Source organism: Stegostoma tigrinum, chromosome 27 (assembly GCF_030684315.1).
Source record: "Stegostoma tigrinum isolate sSteTig4 chromosome 27, sSteTig4.hap1, whole genome shotgun sequence".
In the NCBI taxonomy this organism is placed as follows: domain Eukaryota; kingdom Metazoa; phylum Chordata; class Chondrichthyes; order Orectolobiformes; family Stegostomatidae; genus Stegostoma; species Stegostoma tigrinum.
This window is the reverse complement of record NC_081380.1, coordinates 39,715,063-39,734,386: the sequence shown is the minus strand read 5'-3', so window position 1 is coordinate 39,734,386 and position 19,324 is coordinate 39,715,063. Positions and strand designations below refer to the sequence as shown.

The 19,324-nt window shown below is 44.2% G+C and overlaps 1 protein-coding gene across 1 annotated transcript in view; it reads right to left on the bottom strand.

The window, feature by feature from the left end:
* Window positions 1-19,324, bottom strand: part of LOC125464687 (uncharacterized) — an 84,976-nt gene that overhangs the window by 17,118 nt on the left and 48,534 nt on the right. The window contains exons 21-28 of the mRNA XM_059655331.1: window positions 17,103-17,171; window positions 13,175-13,323; window positions 11,365-11,407; window positions 9,348-9,392; window positions 5,828-5,925; window positions 5,614-5,711; window positions 3,888-4,001; window positions 562-629 (exon numbers count right to left, since the gene is read on the bottom strand). Of these exons, the coding sequence (XP_059511314.1) occupies window positions 562-629; window positions 3,888-4,001; window positions 5,614-5,711; window positions 5,828-5,925; window positions 9,348-9,392; window positions 11,365-11,407; window positions 13,175-13,323; window positions 17,103-17,171 (684 nt within the window). The remainder of the gene's footprint in view (window positions 1-561; window positions 630-3,887; window positions 4,002-5,613; window positions 5,712-5,827; window positions 5,926-9,347; window positions 9,393-11,364; window positions 11,408-13,174; window positions 13,324-17,102; window positions 17,172-19,324) is intronic.

The window sequence follows — 19,324 nt, the reverse complement described above, 5'->3', positions numbered from 1 at the left end:
ATGGGTGCCAGGCACATGATGTCAAATCCTTCAGGGTTATTTCTGTACTACCACTTTATCCAGGCATGAAGGACAAAAGGGGTGGGGGCAGAAGGTTATAAAAAATGCTTTCACAGAGAAGGGTGTTCGAACATGGAACATAAAGAGCTATTGACAGAGAGAGAGAGAGAGAGATAAAGAGACCATAACCTGACTAAAATGGAATTGAATAAGTATTAGAAAAGGAAGAATATAAAACAGTGGAAGAGTGAAGAAATGGAATTAGTGAAGAGTGCTGGAGGTGAAGAGCTAGCATCATTGCTAACAAAAGGGGTTGAATTGCCTCCTTCTTTGATTGCCTTTTGGTGATTCTTCAAGCATACAATTTTAAGTTAATAAATTAATTAAGGTGCAAATACAGAATGCGCTCCCTTCCTGGAAGTGTGGGTAAAAAAGGAAACTGTTTACCCTTAATTTAGCGCCTTTTCCAAATTGTAGCTAATAATTATCTTCCCTTGTTGCATTAAAATTGTGACCCTTCAGTTAAAAACGCTCTAGGCATTGACAGAATTTCATTCTCACCCTGTATGCTATTGTGATCATCTGAAAAATAATGGACTGGGCTCCAAGTTGAACTTCATTAATTAACCCTGCAAACAAGAAAGAACAAACAGAAAATTCAAATTTATTAAAGCAAACTGGCACTTCCAAAGAGAAAGAAAAATTGTGGAATAAGTGTTTCAACAGAAGGCAAGCCACATCTTGTGTTTTTGCTTCATTTTGCGAGTGATTGCCAACATCGAGTTACCTTCTAATCATTGTCTCCATGTCTGCCCTCACTCTACCGCTCTCTCTCCAGGACCTGGATCTGACAGGATGGGGAGATGTCAGGGTTCCAGGGGTCTGCCAGAGTTGGTCAGAAGCTCCATCCAGCGTGCATTAAGAACAATAGGGAAATGACTATGTCTCACATTTCCTTCCCCAATGTAGGCAATGCTTGATCTGCAAGTTCTCACTCCCAACGGCAGATAATGTGAGATCAACAACTTAGCAATGAACAGTGTTGAACCACCTGCTAAACAAAGTGGCTTACTTTGGGTTGTAATTTCATTAAGCAATGTCCAGTATGTGCAACAGGGCAGGCAGCATGGACTGAGAAACAAAATATTCACTTTGGCAGCAATGAAGAGACCATTCAGCCCATCATATCTGCAGCAGCTTCTTATAGGAGCTGTACAATTTAAATTCATCAAGGGCCGAAATTGATACATGACTATGATACGGGCTTTGAAACAATTGAGTTAAATGTTGATAACAATAGTGCAATGCCAAAACAGACAGAATCTGTCCTGAAATACCTATAGCATCATGGTTCCTTGGGGGGTGATGGGGGATTTTCAAATTGTTTCTCTGCTGTCACCCTAGCTTTGCAGTGGGGAGCTCAGTGAGTTCCCATCTTGTACTTGCATTTTATGGAAATTAAAATTTTTGATTGTGGTCAACAACAAAATGGAGTGGAAAATTTAATTCCGCAACGGTACAGCTAATCATAACATATACAAAATGTCAAATGCTCTCCATGTAATCGAGGTTTGGAACTGAACAAGGCTTTCAGTGTCAAATATTCACCGAACCGATACGCACACCTTTCACCCAGTGTTTCCAGGGCTCCTTCCTTTACGTTGTTGCTTTCTCAAATAAGCTTTTCAAGACAGGTCAACTTTACACTAACGAGCCATGGGACTCCAGTGTTTCCGACATTACCAGCTGACTACATGTCAACGGTACTTCTCCAGCTATAAAATAGTTTGGGAGATCCACAATGCACTGTATAAATGTAAACGTGTCTTTGTGGGTGTGGCATGCTCTCACACACAGAGTAACTGCCCAGAAGGAAACCCTTCCTTTATTCTGAGACACAGGGTCAGAGTCTGGGGCATTCTGCAGATCTTTCAAACTCATGGGTGCCACTATTACCAAGCATGGCTTGGCAGCAGCATTACTGCTGGAGTTGGTGGAGTTCTACAGGGGCTAGCTGCCAGAATGAATCTGCTGCAGTTAGTGAGGGAGCCAACAAGAGGGAAAGATATACTTGCCTCATCCTCATCATACACATCTGCCCAAGACAGCCTCAGTTAAGAGTGACTGCCACACAGCTCTTGTGGAAACAACATCCCGTCTTCACATTGAGGATACCCTGCAGCATTTTAGGCTGGCACTATCGCTGTACTGAATGGAATTCATTGGGAGGCGATGGCCTAGTGGAATTGTGACTGGATTGTTAACCCAGGTAACGTCCTGGGCACAAAAACTGAAGTTGCTAGAAAAACTCAGCAGGTCTGGCAGCATCCATGAAGGAAATAATCAGACTTAACATTTCGGGTCCAGTGACCCTTCCTCAGAACTCCTGGGGATCCTGGTTTGAACCCTACCGCAGCAGAGGGTGGAACTTGAATTCAATAAATATCTGGAATTAAGAATCTAGTGATGACCACGAATTCCATTGTAAATTGTCAATAATGTCCTTTAGGGAAGGAAGCTGCCATCCTCACCTGTGCTGGCCTACATGTGACTCCAGACCCACAGTAATGTGGTTCACTCTTAACTGCCCTCTGGCCAATTAAGGCAATAAATGCTGACCCAGTCAGTGATACCTTCATCCTGTGAATGAATACTGATTTCAAACAGATCCAGTAGCTCAAGACTGGGCATCCATGAAGGGCTGTGGGACAACAGCTACAGAATTGTATTCAAACACCATCTCGTGGCCCAGCATTTCCCCGACTCTATCATTACCAACAAGCCAAAGAATTGGCCCTGGTTTCAGTGAACAGTACAGGATGGTATGCCTTGATTAGCACCAGGCCCACCTAAAGTGAGGTGAGAACCTGGTGAAGCGACTTGCAAGCAAAACAGCATAAACAGTATGTGGTGGACAGAGCCAACCGATACCACATGAATAGATCAGATCTAAGCTCTGCAAACCTGCCATTTCCAGTTGTGAAAGGCCAATTAGACAAATCACTGGTGATTGACATTACTTAGTGCCTTGCTAGGCCATTTCAGAGAGCAGTTAAGAGCCAACACATTGCTGCAGTCTGGAGTCGCTTATAGGGCAGACCAGGTAAGGATGGCAGCTTTCCTTCCCTCAAGGGCATTAGTGAACCAGAGATGACAAGGTGGGGAGCTGGATGAACATAGCAGGCTAAGCAGCATCTTAGGAGCAGGAAAGCTGACGTTTCGGGCGCCCGAAACGTCAGCTTTTGTGGCCCTAAGATGTTGCTTGGCCTGCTGTGTTCATCCAGCTCCACATCTTGTTATCTCAGATTCTCCAGCATCTGCAGTTCCTATATCTCTGTCGCTAGTGAACCAGATGGGTTTTTATGACAATCAACACATGCTCGCCATTAGACTAGCTTTTAATTCTAGATTCTTATCAAGTTCACCTTTCACAATAATCGGAGGTAAGATATGTCCCGAGCATTGGTCTGGAGTTCTAGATTACTAATGCAGTGACACTTCCACCCAGGCCACCATAAATTCTTTATGAGGTCTCTCCTAAATGTGCCTGCAGACCCACAGAACTGTTACTGATTGACGTTGTCAAGGGCAATAAGGGATGGGCAATAAATTTTGGCCCAGCCAGCAATGCCCACCTCTCACAAATGCATATAAGTCAAAGCATAAGTGGAACAAGTAGTCATTTTGGGATCGTTGCTAGCATTACTTTTCAGATTTTCAAACTGAACATAATTTCCACCAATAGTCATGGAGGGTTTGAACTCTGGTTTTCTGAACATTAATCCCGAGCTCTGTACCATAAATCCTGTAACATCAGCAGTTTAAAACTGTGGCTCTAATATAGTGGAAGGTGTGATTTTCTTTTAGTAGTGAGATAATTTATTTACCTACGAGGAATGTTCCAAGATGAAAAGACCACCATTCGATACATATCATGGCCATGCTGGGAATTGCCAGCTGCAGAAAGGGACCCCACTCCTGCAGACAGTCAGTGGACCATCCTGTAGAGATATCAGTGAAGTTACTAACACAGCACAGAAAGCACCTGAGAAGCTCATCAAGAGAAAGGAATATAGGGCACATCAAAGATGAAGCGCATTAGTATCAACCAACTCAACTCAGCTTTCTAACCGACCCTGAGGTGTTTCCAGTTGGATCCTTTCTACATGAAATGTGTCAGTGTCAGGGATGACTATGCAATGTGTAAGAAGCAGCCCTCATGGGGCGTGCTTTATGGAAACTGCAGCAGTGCAGATCAGTTGGGACACATTTGCCTGTGACTTCCCCTGTGATCTGTGGCCTGCTGTCTCTCCCTGCCCGGGCTCAAACAGGGAACATGGCCCATGGTGTGGGAAGCTGGCAGCACCATAGGAATGTAACATGGCATGTGGCAGGAAAGGATGGGTAGAACAGAGAGAGAAAATAAGAAACAGATCAAGAAATAAAGAGCTTCAAATAAGTGAGAGTTTTACAAGGAAAGAGAATCCAATATGCTATCCAATGTATCTCATAGAACATAGAACATAGAACAGTACAGCACAGAACAGGCCCTTCAGCCCACAATGTTGTGCTGACCATTGATCCTCATGTATGCACCCTCAAATTTCTGTGGCCATATGCATGTCCAGCAGTCTCTTAAATGTCCCCAATGACCTTGCTTCCACAACTGCTGCTGGCAACGCATTCCATGCTCTCACAACTCTCTGTGTAAAGAACCCGCCTCTGACATCTCCTCTATACTTTCCTCCAACCAGCTTAAAACTATGACCCCTCATGCTAGCCATTTCTGCCCCGGGAAATAGTCTCTGGCTATCAACTCTATCTATGCCTCTCATTATCTTGTATACCTCAATTAGGTCCCCTCTCCTCCTCCTTTTGTCCAATGAAAAGAGTCCGAGCTCAGTCAACCTCTCTTCATAAGATAAGCCCTCCAGTCCAGGCAGCATCCTGGTAAACCTCCTCTGAACCCTCTCCAAAGCATCCACATCTTTCGTATAATAGGGCGACCAGAACTGGACGCAGTATTCCAAGTGCGGTCTAACCAAAGTTTTATAGAACTGCAACAAGATCTCACGACTCTTAAACTCAATCCCCCTGTTAATGAAAGCCAAAACACTATATGCTTCCTTAACAACCCTGTCCACTTGGGTGGCCATTTTAAGGGATCTATGTATCTGCACACCAAGATCCCTCTGTTCCTCCACACTGCCAAGAATCCTATCCTTAATCCTGTACTCAGCTTTCAAATTGACATTCCAAAATGCATCACCTCGCATTTATCCAGGTTGAACTCCATCTGCCACCTCTCAGCCCATCTCTGCATCCTGTCAATGTCCCGCTGCAGCCTACAACAGCCCTCTACACTGTCAACGACACCTCCGACCTTTGTGTTGTCTGCAAACTTGCTGACCCATCCTTCAATCCCCTCATCCAAGTCATTAATAAAAATTACAAACAGTAGAGGCCCAAGGACAGAGCCCTGTGGAGCCCCACTCACCACTGACTTCCAGGCATAGGTTTCATTGGGAAGGGGAATTGGAGAAAGTATGTGGACAACTGGGTATTGTCAATTTCATGCCATTGCCCAAAATGTGATATGCCCCCAAAACCTACCTGCCCAAGTCTTTTCATGCAAATTTTTCCATCGAATGTAAACAAACAGGAAAATAACTTGGCAGTACTGAGAAATCACATTAGCAGCTGCTGAGCCCCTGGAAAACATCAAGTTTGCAAATATAAAGGCAGTTTCAATTTACGCATACATCATCATTCTATGGCACTTCCATTGAAAATATTTTTTTCGAAATGAAAGGTTTATACTACTTACGGCACTCCTAGCATCAGTACAAATAGCAGGATGTAATTGATGGCAGCATTTATGATGTTAGTTAAGAAGCCAATGATAATCTGAGGCAGGATAATCCCCTGGGAACAAAACAATAATGTCATTCTTGGAAGTGCCCACCAAAACATCATCAGGAAGTGTGGCATGAAGAAGGTGCCAAGAAGACACAGTACAACTGCTGACCCAATGCCAATATTTGTGGTACCTATCCATCCTCCAAAATCAAGCAGATAACTTCAGCCACATTTAGATCAGACCCATTGCTGGAACATCACAGATAGATCAGTATCTATGCATGTATAAGATCTATGGCATTTATAGGGTGTATTGCAGATTCACACCCACTTCTATTTGATAGAACCGAAACAGCAAGCATCTACCATGGAAAAAAAATACTAGGACAATACTATGGGAACACCATCCTATGCACGCATCCTCCTGTCCTGAAGAGTTGATCCTTCATTGTCCTGGGTCAATACCTTGGTGTTTCCTATCTAAAATGATCATGGGATTACCTGCAGCTGAGAAGCTGCAATATAAGGCTTCCCCCCATATCAGGGCAGACAACAAGTGTTCCATTTTTTTAGCATTGCTCACATCCTGAAAACAAAGTGAAACAAGGTCAGACATCGTCCAATGGGGGAATTGAGAATCAAAGTGCTAATGCTAAGGTGCTTCTTCTTAGAATCGACTGGAAACTGATACACTGACTTAAAAAAAACCAAAAGTACAGTGTGGTAATTTTACAATCACAGTCTCAGTGATAATCTGACAAAGCAAATCCAGATGAAAACCATCTGATTTTAACCCTTTTATTTCTGTGGCATGAAAATTGAACCGTTTCTAGATTGACGTTTGACTCCACCAGGTTACTGTTCATGCAACAGAATTGGAAATATTCCCATTTGATCCCTTTGGCCTGAGGAATCACGTTCATTTATCTAGCCACAAGTCTGAGGGGCTTAGCTTGGACAGCTTTAAGGTAAAACCAGATAAGTGATTTGAACTGAAAAGTATTGAAGGATATGCTGATCACGTTAAATGATGAAGGATGAGAGAAGATCACATATTGGTCAATAACTCTTAGAGATGGCAAGAACTGCCGATGCTGGAGTCAGAGACAACACAGTGTGGAGCTGGAGGAACAGAGAAGGCCAGGCAGTATCAGTGGAGCAGGAAAGCTGACGTTTCGGGTAGGGGCCCTTCTTCAGAAAGTACACCTTTTTAGGTTTAGTCATCTTTTATCCAATTTGGCCCTAAAATGGTTTATCAGGACATCAAAACCAATTTTCCCAAACTATATCTTCCAGGAGGCCAGAAGAACACAGCAGGCCAGGCAGCATCTGCAGGACAGGAGCAGTCAACGTTTCGAGTATTACCCTCCTTTAGGACCGGAAGGAGGTAGAACTGGGCAGTGTGGGGCTGGGGTAATATAAGGGTCGAGGCAGTTGGAGGGGAAGCTACTGTAAGTGATGAGTCATAGGCAGTGTGGGAGACGGTGGCTTGATGGGCCATGGTGGGCTCGTGGTCAGTGGGGAGGTAGGACATGGTGCCAGAGAGTTGGCATTGGGCCCCTGCAACAAAGAGGTATGTCCTCCAGACTACCACTGCCCCTGATTTTCTTAGCATGTTTGATAGTAAAACACGGGATTGGTGCAGAGAGAGTGAAGTGTTGCACGTTTGGAGGCGGAGAGGATGCAGTGGGTGAGCAGAGGTGAAGAAATCAAGGTGGTCATTGTCGTATTGGCAACGAAGAGGCCCAGGGCGGGTAAGAGGTCACCAAGGGGAGTCCAAAAAGAAGGAGGATGGTGGGAGGCGGGAGAAGGGGTCCCCAGAGGGTGGTTGAGATTCTTTATTGGAGAAATAAGTATGGAGACGGAGACTGTGGAAGAAGAGTTCCATGTCGTGGTGGGCACAGAACTCATTGAGGTGGGAGCAGAGGGGCACAGGCGTAAGCCCTTTACTGAGGACAGACCATTTGGCCTCACAGAGCTCAAGGTCAGGAGAGGTGGTGAGTATGAAGCAAGGTTCAGGGGTTTGGGTTTTGGGGGTTGGTGGGTCTCGAGAAGGCTGACAGAGGGGAAGAGGAGGGGCAATAGCATTTGACAGTGACGATTGGATGGTGGGGGTGTGGTAGTTGTGGGAGGGAAAGGAGAGTGGGAGGGTGGGGTGTGGGATGGAGGAGTGGATGGAGGGAGAGATGAGGTAGAGAGGAAGGAGGAGAGGTGGAGGTGTAGGGTGTATTGTGGGGCTGGACGGATGAGGAGGGAGAAGTGTGCTGGCTAGCTGCAGGTCAGTAGTAGGAACCAGGAGTGACCCTGGGGATAGGAGCCCGTGTGTTGATTGGAAAGTGTTCACAGTGGAGGAGGAAGTTACAGGGAAGTTGAGCCTGGTCCCAGTCATTTTGCCGGTGGAATTTGGGGCAGCGTTTGTGGAGTGGTCTGCAGCAGAGACGGAGGTCAAAGGTAGATTACTGTGGGTTCTGGATGATGGTTGCGGAGGCGCAGGTGCTGGACTGGAACTGGAAGCGGAGTCAGGCCGGAGAGGTTCAGTACAGGATGAGGTCTGCACTTGCATAATGGCAGCAGCGTGGGTCATGGGGTTGGCCTGGAGCTGGCCTGAAACAGGGCACAGATTGTGAATGCTGAGTGGCTAGAGGAGAGTCTTGCAAACTTATGATTTTTACTGGGTGACATGAAGTAGAAAGGTCGTTTGTTGAATATGTGGATTCTGCATTGAATAAAGAAGGGTAGAGGTCCTCTGCAAGTTCGGGAAAGGGAGGGCTTGAGCCGAGTGAGGGATGAGGGGATCAAGTGAAGGTGCCGGTGCATTGTACAGAGGGCTGGAGAGAGAATTGTTTCTAGAGGCATTGAAGGTGTTATGAGTATGGAGCTTTGAGGGTGGGTCCGAAGTTTGAGGGTTTACGATGTACCTGTAGGTCGTGAGGGATGAGATGGTCGTGACGATAGGAGCTACGGGGCTGTAGCAGCAGGTTTGTTTAATGGTGTGACCGAAAAGCTGAAGAGGTCACAGAAGGAAACAACAAGCCAGGCAGCGTGTGGAGGAAAGGAGCAGTCAAGATTTCAGTCCTGAAGACTGGTGATACTTGAAACGATGACTTCTTTCGTCCAGATGCTGCCTGGCTTGTTGCTTTCTTCCAGCCTCCTGTTTGTCCATCTTGGATTCCAGCATTCGCAGTTTTTTTTTGACTCTGACCAAGTCTGTATTATATTGTGATCCATTAAAGTAAAATCACCATATACCTACTGGACCATGGGGCTGCTCTCTCATTAAAGAGAGAGATGCCTGGTGATGGTTCAATCTGAGGATCACTGTGCCTCAGCTGAGGGGAGAGATTGAGAAGGAGAATGCTTCATAGTAACCTCAGCCAGTGCAGGCATTGAAACCCACATCAGTCTGCAATACAAACCAGCCAACAGAGTCCGTCAATCCCTTATTTATTGAAGTAATTTTGTGCCATTCCCATACTTAGTGACCTTACCTGGTTCTGAAGGTATTTGACCTCTAAGACATAAAGAAATGCTGCCTAAAAAAGAACATGGAAAATAGTTAGGAGTGGACATTGTGTTCATGCCAGTTAAAATGGTAAAGATGTTTATACACTTAAGTTTCCTCCGAAGGTTTGAACCAGGCTTGTGTTAGAATTATGCTCAATGTGACTTTTGAGGCCCTATATGGCCCAAGCTATAGCAGCCCTGAACTTGAAAAGTCCAAATATAAAATACTGGCTAGTCTGCGCTTTTATTTGATGGTCAGCAGGTTATGGCTTTCAGCCCCATGACAGAAAATTGAACATAAAAATCCAGGCTGACACACTCAGTGCAGCACACTCTCAGCTGCACTATGAGACTTTCAGATGAGTCAGCAGACCAAGGATAATTTATCAGTGCTGTTGTAATGAACCTCTGGGAAGAGTGATCATAATTTGATAAAATTTTACACTAAGTTTGAATGCAATTTTGCAAAACTTGAACGTAATATGAAACTTAAATTGAGACAAAGTAAACTGCATAGGTATGAATTGGAAGTTGGCTGAGTTAGATTTAGAAATTAGTTTGAAATATCTGATCAAAAACAGAAGTTGCTGGAAAAGTTCAACAGGTCTCGCCGCATCCATGAAGAAGAAAGTCAGAGCTAACGTTTCGGGTCTGGTGCCCCTTCGTCAGAACCCTGATATCTGATGGTAGGTCAACAATGACAAACATTCAAAGAATTAATTCATAATTCTTAAAGATCATACTTAAAATGAAACCTCTATAGGCAAAGAGATACTAACATGGAAAACAGTTAAAGTAGGTATTACATTAAAGGAAATGGCTTCACATGAGTGGGAAGAGAGGGATAGACACACAGGAGGCAGTGGTTAGAGAACTCGAGACTGCGCTGGGATCACATATGTGCTGGGAGCATTGCTGAGACATTTGTGTGAGTTATCTTTGCTGTATTGAAAGATAACATTTGCATGTTAATGCACAATTAATTACTGTTGGTTTGACTGATATGGCAAATGTTTCATGATGTCAAACTATGTCCATCAGGTGGGGACTCATTCCTTTCTGATATTTTCCTCAACAATCTGTTTGGAAAAGTTATGGTACAAGTCTGGAGCAAGTGGAAATTGAACCTGGGCCTCCTGGCTCAGAGGTAGGCTTACTATAACTACACCACAAGAGCCTTCTCTGTAGGGGTGTAGCAGTTCACATTGGAGAACAGCGCAGTTTAATGGGATTAATGCAAATCATGATGATGCAATTGGTCACACCCGTAAAATGACATTAGTGAGATGGAAGTCACCAGCTGAGGATGAGAATGGGATGGAAGAGGTGTTAGGCATGTTGGTAGTGAGCTGTACTTAAGAACCCTCTATGCATATAAGTAAACAAAGGAGTGTTATGGTATATAAGGCATTGAGAAGCCATAGGTCAGCACCTCAATGTGAATGTAACTGCTTCAGTTTAAGGCACTGGATAAAAGCACGCAGCATCTTGGTGAAGTACTGGAGCTCTGTAGCATGTATTTCATTTGCTTAAGGCTTCTTCTAGCACTGAGCCATGGGTTATCGGTCATAGATATTTTAATCAATATTACAACACATGTCTGGTTCAGATGGGACTTGAATCCAGGCCTCCTGGTCCACGGGTAGGGATTCTACTACTATGCCACAAGAGGTCTTACGGGTTGAATGTTATTTTTTAGTTCCAATTTCACTAGTTGCTGCAGTGGGTTTGGAACTTCGGAATGTTACCTGGGGCTCTCTAGAATACTAATCCAGTGACAATATTACGCAGCCATTACCTTCCCAATAGGGCCAGCAGTTATTATGCCTCCTGTTTGTGACCAGTTGTGAGAACTGACCTGGTCAGGTTGGTTAAAAGGATCTATCCAGTTAGTCACAGGTGGACCCACTTTGCAGACTGTCTATAATTCAGGTAATGAATGACTTTTGCTGTCTATTGATCCGTCTGCACATGTGTTGCTATGGATAATAATTTACTTACAGGAAGACCAGGAATGAATATCGTCACGTAGTTCTGTGCTAACCTGCAAGAAAATATAAATGAGACTGTTCACCAAAGTTAAAACATAGGCCTTCACCACCTCTCACTAATGGTAAATGCGAGCCATGCCAACACTGTCACAAAGCATGGTGCTGTACCAACATATGGTACCAAGGCAATGAGGCAGTAAGTAAGATCTGCAACATTGTGGAGTCATGGTCAGACTGCTATGGGAAACACAATGTAAGAACGAAAACATTGTTTTGGAGAGATGCTCGCCCAAGGCAACTTTATTTGGCCTGGCACGACATTTGTCCAGACAAGCAATTAATGTTTGTTTTATAGCCTAATGGGAACACACATAATTGGACCAGCAGACCATTAATCCCATAGAACCTGATCTGCCATTCATTAAGATCGTGGCTGATCCTAGAGTTTCCAATTCTACATTCCCATGTACCTCCAGTCACCATTGACTCCCTGCTTAATGAGAATTTTTTAACTTTTATATCAAACACATTCAATGGCCCAGCCTTCTGAGGCAGAGCTCCAAAGTCGCACAACCCTTTGGGAGAGAGAAAAACAAATTCTCCTCATCTCTGTCCTGGTAGATTGTCCCAAATTTTAATTCAGAGTCCTCTAGTTCTGGAATGACCAACAAGAGGAAGCATACTGACCACAACCCCCACGCCAACTTCTTTCAGGGTCTTATACATTTCAATCAGGTCACCCACCATTGTTCTAAACTCCAGTGAAAACGAGCCCAGCCTGAACGTTTCCTGACTTCCCACGTACCAATCTAATAAACCTCCTCTGAACCACCTCCAATTACATTTGCATCCTTCCTCACATAAGGAGACATCAAACATACATAGTGCATGATATGTGGTCTCGCCAATGCCCTGTATAACTGAAGCATAACATCCTTACTTTTAGATTCAATTCCTCTTGTCATACAGGATATCATTCCATTAGCCTTTGTAATTATGTGCTGTATCTGCATACTAACCTTTTCTCTTTCATGTATTAGAACATCTCAATCCCTCTGGGCCTTGGAATTCTGTGGTTATTTTCCCTTTATGTGATATCCTATCTTTTAGTTCTTCCTGCCAAAGTGAACAACTCCACATTTTCCCACATTCTACTTCATCTGCCAAATTTTTGCCCCCTTGCTCGACCTATCTGTATCCATGTCTTCTTCTCAACACACTTCCTTATCTAGAGATAATGGGAACTGCAAATGCTGGAGAATCCGAGATAACAAAGTGTGGGGCTGGGTGAACACAGCAGGCCAAGCAGCATCTCAGGAGCACAAAAGCTGATGTTTCGAGCCTGGGTCTAGGCCCGAAACGTCAGCTTTTGTGCTCCTAAGATGCTGCTGGCCTGCTGTGTTCATCCAGCTCCACACTTTGTTGTCACACTTCCTTATCTAGCCTGGTGTTGTCTACAAATATAGCTACCGTGGCTTCACTCCCCTGATCTAAGCTACTTGTGCAAACTGTAAATATTGTAAAGTGTTTCATTGATATATTCCAGCAGTTTATTTGAAATCACAAGCTTTCAAAGTGCTGCAGCCTCATCAGGTGAAGTGTCACTTTCACCAGGGAGCAGTGCTTCCCAAAAGCTTGTGATTTCAGATAAACTGTTGGATTATAACCTGGTATTCCTCTGATTTCTGGCCTCGTCCACTCCAGTCCAACCTCCACATCATTAATCCATGAGTGGGAGCAAGATCCTTTGGTATGTGGTTTGGCCAGGACACCCACAAAATGGAATAAAATTGCAAATAGAAATTGGGCTACTTTCTCACTTGGCTACTGCAGGAGGCTGTTTCAAAGGCAATAAAATGTGCTCGATGTTTATGAAGAAAGCCCAGCAGGGAAAGCAGGCGATCAGGAGAATGAGGATCCCTCGTTGGAGAATCACTCCGATTCGCTTCAGGTTCTTACTGCCATATGTCTGAAAATTAGCATAAAGGATTAATAGTAACTGTTATGTCATTTTCAAATAGACAGTATTTTTCTATAATGACTGCAGCAACATTGCAAAATAAAACTAATTAAAATGCTTCCATCCTTTACCCAAAGCCATATTAGAACTAGAGATAATGGGAACTGCAGATGCTGGAGAATCTGGGATAACAAAGAGTGGAGCTGGATGAACACAGCAGGCCAAGCAGCATCTTAGGAGCATATTAGAACTAATGCATTTTTGCTCAACATTTAACATGCCATGTTTAGTGAAACAACCAGTCAAACTGAAACATTTTATATATACTTCAAGCAACTGTGTCATTGTCAACACATTTCAAAAATCTCTAACTGGACTTTGGTGTATAACCATCAAACTGAACTGAAATCAGATTCTTTCTGAGCTGTTCATCAACAAAACATTAACACCTTAGGTTAGACTAGTCCTGATAGTCTCTGGGTTGAATGCCAAGTTTTGTCCATTTTAATTCTGTGCTTATGGTCAGAAAGATCACGTGCTAGCAACATCCATAGTTAGACTGGAGAGTTGGGCAGATAAATGGCAGATGGAGTTCAATCCAGGCAAATGCGAGGTGATGCATTTTGGAAGATCAAATTCAAGGGCGAACTATACAGTAAATGGGAAAGTCCTAGGGAAAATTGATGAACAGAGAGATCTGGGTGTTCAGGTCCATTGTTCCCTGAAGGTGACAACGCAGATCAATAGGGTGGTCAAGAAGGCATACGGCATGCTTTCCTTCATTGGGCGGGGTATTGAGTACAAGAGTTGGCAGGTCATGTTGCAGTTGTATAGAACTTTGGTTCGGCCACATTTGGAGTACTGTGTACAGTTCTGGTCACCACATTACAAAAGGATGTGGATGCTTTGGAAAGGGTGCAGAGGAGGTTCACCAGGATGTTGCCTGGTATGGAGGGTGCTAGCTATGAAGAGAGGTTGAGTAGATTAGGATTATTTTCATTAGAAAGACGGAGATTGAGTGGGGACATGATTGAGGTCTACAAAATCATGAGGGGTATAGACAGGGTGGATAGCAAGAAGCTTTTTCCCAGAGTGGGCGGCTCAATTACTAGGGGTCATGAGTTCAAAGTGAGAGGAGGAAAGTTTAAGGGAGATATGCGTGGAAAGTTCTTTACACAGAGGGTGGTGGGTGCCTGGAACGCGTTGCCAGTGGAGGTGGTAGACACAGACACATTAGCGTCTTTTAAGACATATTTGGACAGATACATGAATGGGCAGGGAGCACAGGGATACAGACCCTTAGAAAACAGATGACCGGTTCAGACAGAGGATTTGGATCGGCGCAGGCTTGGAGGGCCGAAGGGCCTGTTCCTGTGCTGTAGGTTTCTTTGTTTTGTTTCTTTGTTTCAGCTTTTCACAACACTGGTTAATTGTTCTCTCCATTGTCTTTCGAAGAGTTTACTACGGGGCTCATGATTTGCAAACGTTTGACTTACAAATGCTCATACTTCTTTCTACATCCACAAGCATCCACTCCCTCCACCACTGACACTCAGCACAGCAGTGTGCGTGCAATCGACAAGGTGCACTGCAGAAATTCACTGAAGATCCTCATTTACCACTTTCCAAATTCATGACCACTTCCACACAGCAAAGCAAGGGCAGCAGATATACAGGAACACCACCAACTTCATGTTGCCCTCCAAGCCACTTATTGCTGTAGGTCTGGAGTCACATGTAGGCCAGACTGGGTGAGGATGGCAGATTTCCTTCCCTAAAGGACATTAGCAAGTCAGGTAGGTTTTTCCTGATGATCAACAAAGACTTCATGGTTATTAATAAATATATTTTTGATTGAATTCAAATTACACCGTCTGCAGTGACAGGATTTGAATCCAGGTCCTCGGAACATTAATTGAGTTTCTGGATCCATAGTCTAGAGATAATACCAGCAGGTTTATTGCTGGACTGTTAATCCAGAGACCCAGGTGACATTCTGGGGACCCGGGTTTGAATATCACCAGGGCAGATGGTAGAATTTGAATTCAATAAATATCTGGAACTAAGAATCTAATGATGACCACGAATCCATTGCCAATTGTCAGAAAAACCCATCTGGTTCACTAATGTCCTTTAGGGAAGGAAACTGCCATCCTTATCAGATCTGGCCTATATGTGACTCCAGACCCACAGTAATGTGGTTGACTCTTAACTGCCCTCTGGGTAATTAGGGATGAGCAATAAATGCTGCCTGGCCAGTGACACCCTCATCCCATGGATGAATAAAGAGAAAAAAAGGCCATTGTCTCCCGAACTTACAATCGCATAATTTTAAAGACCAGACATATTACCATTTCCATACTTATAGACAGTGGCTTTATATTGGTACATTGAATCCCTACAGTGTGGGTTCAGGCCATTTGGTCCATTGAGTCCACACTGATCCTCCAAAGAGCACCCTACCCAGACCTGTCCCTGTAATCTTGCATTTCCCATAGCTACCCCACCTACGGGACAATTTAGCATGACCAATAGACCTAACCTGCACATCTTTGGACTGTGGGAGGCAACCCACACAGACGCGGGGAGAATGCGCAAACTCCACATAGAGGGTAGGCTCGAACCTGGGTCACTGGTGCTGTGTGGCAGCAGTATTAACCATTGAGCCACTGTGTCGTCCAAATATTGCCCTGCATTGTGTTCCAAATGGAGTACAAATCAACTTGTGAACATACTCCAGGATGGAGCCCATCCACAACCCAGAAACTGCCTGTATCAGCTAACTTTCCTGAGCCCTGGTCAAGAATTTTGGTCTCCTTATGTGAGGAAGGTTGGTCTGGCTATGGAGGGTGTGCAGTGAAGGTTTCCGGCACTGATTCTGAGGATTACATATGAAGAGAGATTAGTTCAGCCAGGAATATATTCATCAGAGTTTAGAAGAATGAAGGAAGATCTCAAGGAATCCTATAAAATTCTAACAGGACTAGACAGGAGAAACACAGAGTGGTCTTTCCCAATGACTGCAGAGTCTAGAACCAGGGGTCACCGCCAAAGGATCTGAGGTAGCCCATTTAGGGTTGAGATGAGGAGAAATGTCTTCACCCAGAGAGTGGTGAGCCTGTGGAATTCACTGCCACAGAAAGCAGTTGAGGAGAAAACATTGAATGTTTCCAAGGAGGAGTTAGATGTACTTCTTAGGACTGAAGGGCTCAAAGGGTATGGGGAGAATGTGGGAACAGGGGACTGAGTTAGACCATCAGCCGCAATCACACTGAATGATGCAGCAGGTTTGATGGGCTGAATGGCCAAATCCTGCTCCTATTTTTATATGTTTCTATTTTGCATCACCGCCAAAGCTGAAATTGACAGCCATCATCCTTGCCTGCTAGTTCAGAACTCCTGGCTGTGTTTGACAGATAGATTAATAGACAGGGAATAGAGAGATGCAGACTGTGTGGAGGTAAAACATTTTTAGTTTAGAAAGGTGTTGCGTATTGGCATAGTCTTGGTGAGCTGAAAGGTCTCTTCCTGTGCTATATTGTTCCTGCTTCTTTGCTGTCTATGGATCTATATTGTTGAAACCAATTGTGGCAGATACGTAAGGCCTGACATCAAATTATTCGGGGTAGACCAAGAATTGTATCAGATACTTTCTCGCTTTGAGTGACTTACACCTGCAAGGGTGTCGATTTCCCTAAAGCAATGAGCTTAAAGATTATTTTTCCACGAGACAAATGATTAATTGTTGGGAGACCATCACTTCCCATTGTACAACATGTTGTACCTACCTGAGATATGAGCGTGTCACATGCTGCAGACAACCCGACGCCGATGGAAATACCTAATACAGTTGTCGACTGCCCAAAAACGAAAATGGAAAGAAAGCATTTAGCAGGGTCACCCTGGAGGAACCCAACATGCCGCAGAATAATACACAGTTATTTGCAAATATTTATATATAAGTGAATAGAATACTGAGCTGATTTAGTTTTTGGTCTTCATTCTTCCTCTTTTTCTTCTGTCCTTCACACTACTCTTTCAAATCATGAGCAAACAAACCGAGGGTGACTGCGAGTAAAGCTTTTTTCACACAGTTTGGGAAGAGAATGCACTGCCAGGAAATGTGCTGGAGGCAGGTTCAACTTAGGCATGTCAGAGGGTGTGGATGTTTATTTGGATAGTGATGGCATGTAGGGAAAAGAGGGAAAGGAATGGAACCAGTGCAGGCAGGATGGGCCGAATAGCCTCCTTCAGTGCCATTACATTCTGTGGTTCTGTGGAATACAAATCCTCAATAATCTTTTGTTTGCTTCAGACTGAACTGTTCCAATTTTTTTTATCTGAGCTGAGGAGAATTTCTTCAACCAGGGATGGGGTGGTGAATCTGTGGAGCTCATTGCTGCAGAAGGCTGTGGAGGTCGAATCATCGAGTGTCTTTAAAACAGAGACAGATAGGCTCTTCCTTGGTAAGGGGATGAAGAGTTACAGGGAGAATGCAGGAGAACGGGTTGGGAAACATATGATGGAGCAGACTTGATGGGCTGAATGGCCTAATTCTGCTCCAATGTCTTACGCTTTTATGGCCAGCATCCAATATCGCACACTTGCTGAATTGAACTGATCCAAAACACTGCCATCGCTGGCCTAACTCACACCGAGCCACCCATACTCATGAGTAAAGATCCCATTGAGCTCCATGGCCAAATGGTAACCCAAACATTCCCATGCAGGACGGGCACAAGACTGTCCCTGTACATTACACTGTGAATGAGGGTGCTTCGAAGCTAAACACTCACTGTCCTTTGAAACGAATGGGCTGTGCTTAATAAAAACATGACAGGAGACACTGACAATGTTTTATTAAAATACATTGGCTATCAATCATTGGCAATGCCTCATAGTTAAAATTCTTATCGTAGTATTCAATGATTTTTAAAATCTAACTCCCTCTATTTCTGTAACCCATTCCATCCTCATAACTCTCCACATGCCCTACCTTCCTCCCATTCTGATCCTTTATGAATCTTCCATTTCCTTCACTTAGTCGCTATCCCTGCAGCTGACTGGGGACAGGTTGTGGAATTTCCATCCAAAAACACCCTGTCTTTCTTACACTCTCCCCTCTCTCCTTTACATTCACAACTTAAAGTCCATCTTTTTTTGATCAGGATTTCACTTCCCTATTCTCATGTCATCTTGGCTTAGCCTCAATTTTTTTTGTCTGATTGAGTGACTTGTCATGGGATTGTTTTCTATACGAAAGGAGCTATGTCAATGCAAGTGTTGTTGACTTTAATACAGTTCCATGTTAAAGTTCCATCCGCAGCCCATCAATGCCTTCAAAATGAGCAGTCCTCACATGTCAGCCAGAATCCCGACAGTGCAGACACAGGCTATTTGGCCCATCACATTCTGTGCCAACCCTCTGAAGACCAATCCACCCAGGCATGGTCATCTTGTCTGTGTCTGTTTATGACCCTGGAAGGTTCCTTGGAATGTGTCAGTGTGTTTAAGATGCTCTATAATGAAAGCTGTTGTTTTTGTTAGTAACATTCCATGAACCTCACCAGCCGGTCCTCCCACGTGAGCCAAGTGACTGCCAGAGGGTGAACTCTCCAAGAACTACATTAAGATGGAGCCCAATCTCACCGGCACCCAATGCCCCCCACACACATGGGGCTTCCAGGATGGGTCACTGATAATGGTAATGAGCTGGGACCCCAAGCTGATGATCCTGTTCTTTAGCCTGGGGCCACTGAAGCAACTGCTGGGCCCTAGTGGCCCTTCCATTAAGAGCAGCAGGGAAAGTCCAGGCTTTTTCACAAGGAACATCTAATCAGCTGATAAAGGCACTGAGCTCAAAACTGATAGGAAGCAATGATGAAGGCGGAATGATGGATGTGATCTATATGAACTTTAATAAGGCATTCAAGAAAGTTCCTCGTGGTAGACTGATTAGCATGGTTAGATCACATGGAGTACAGGGAGAACTAGCTGTTTGGCTACAGAA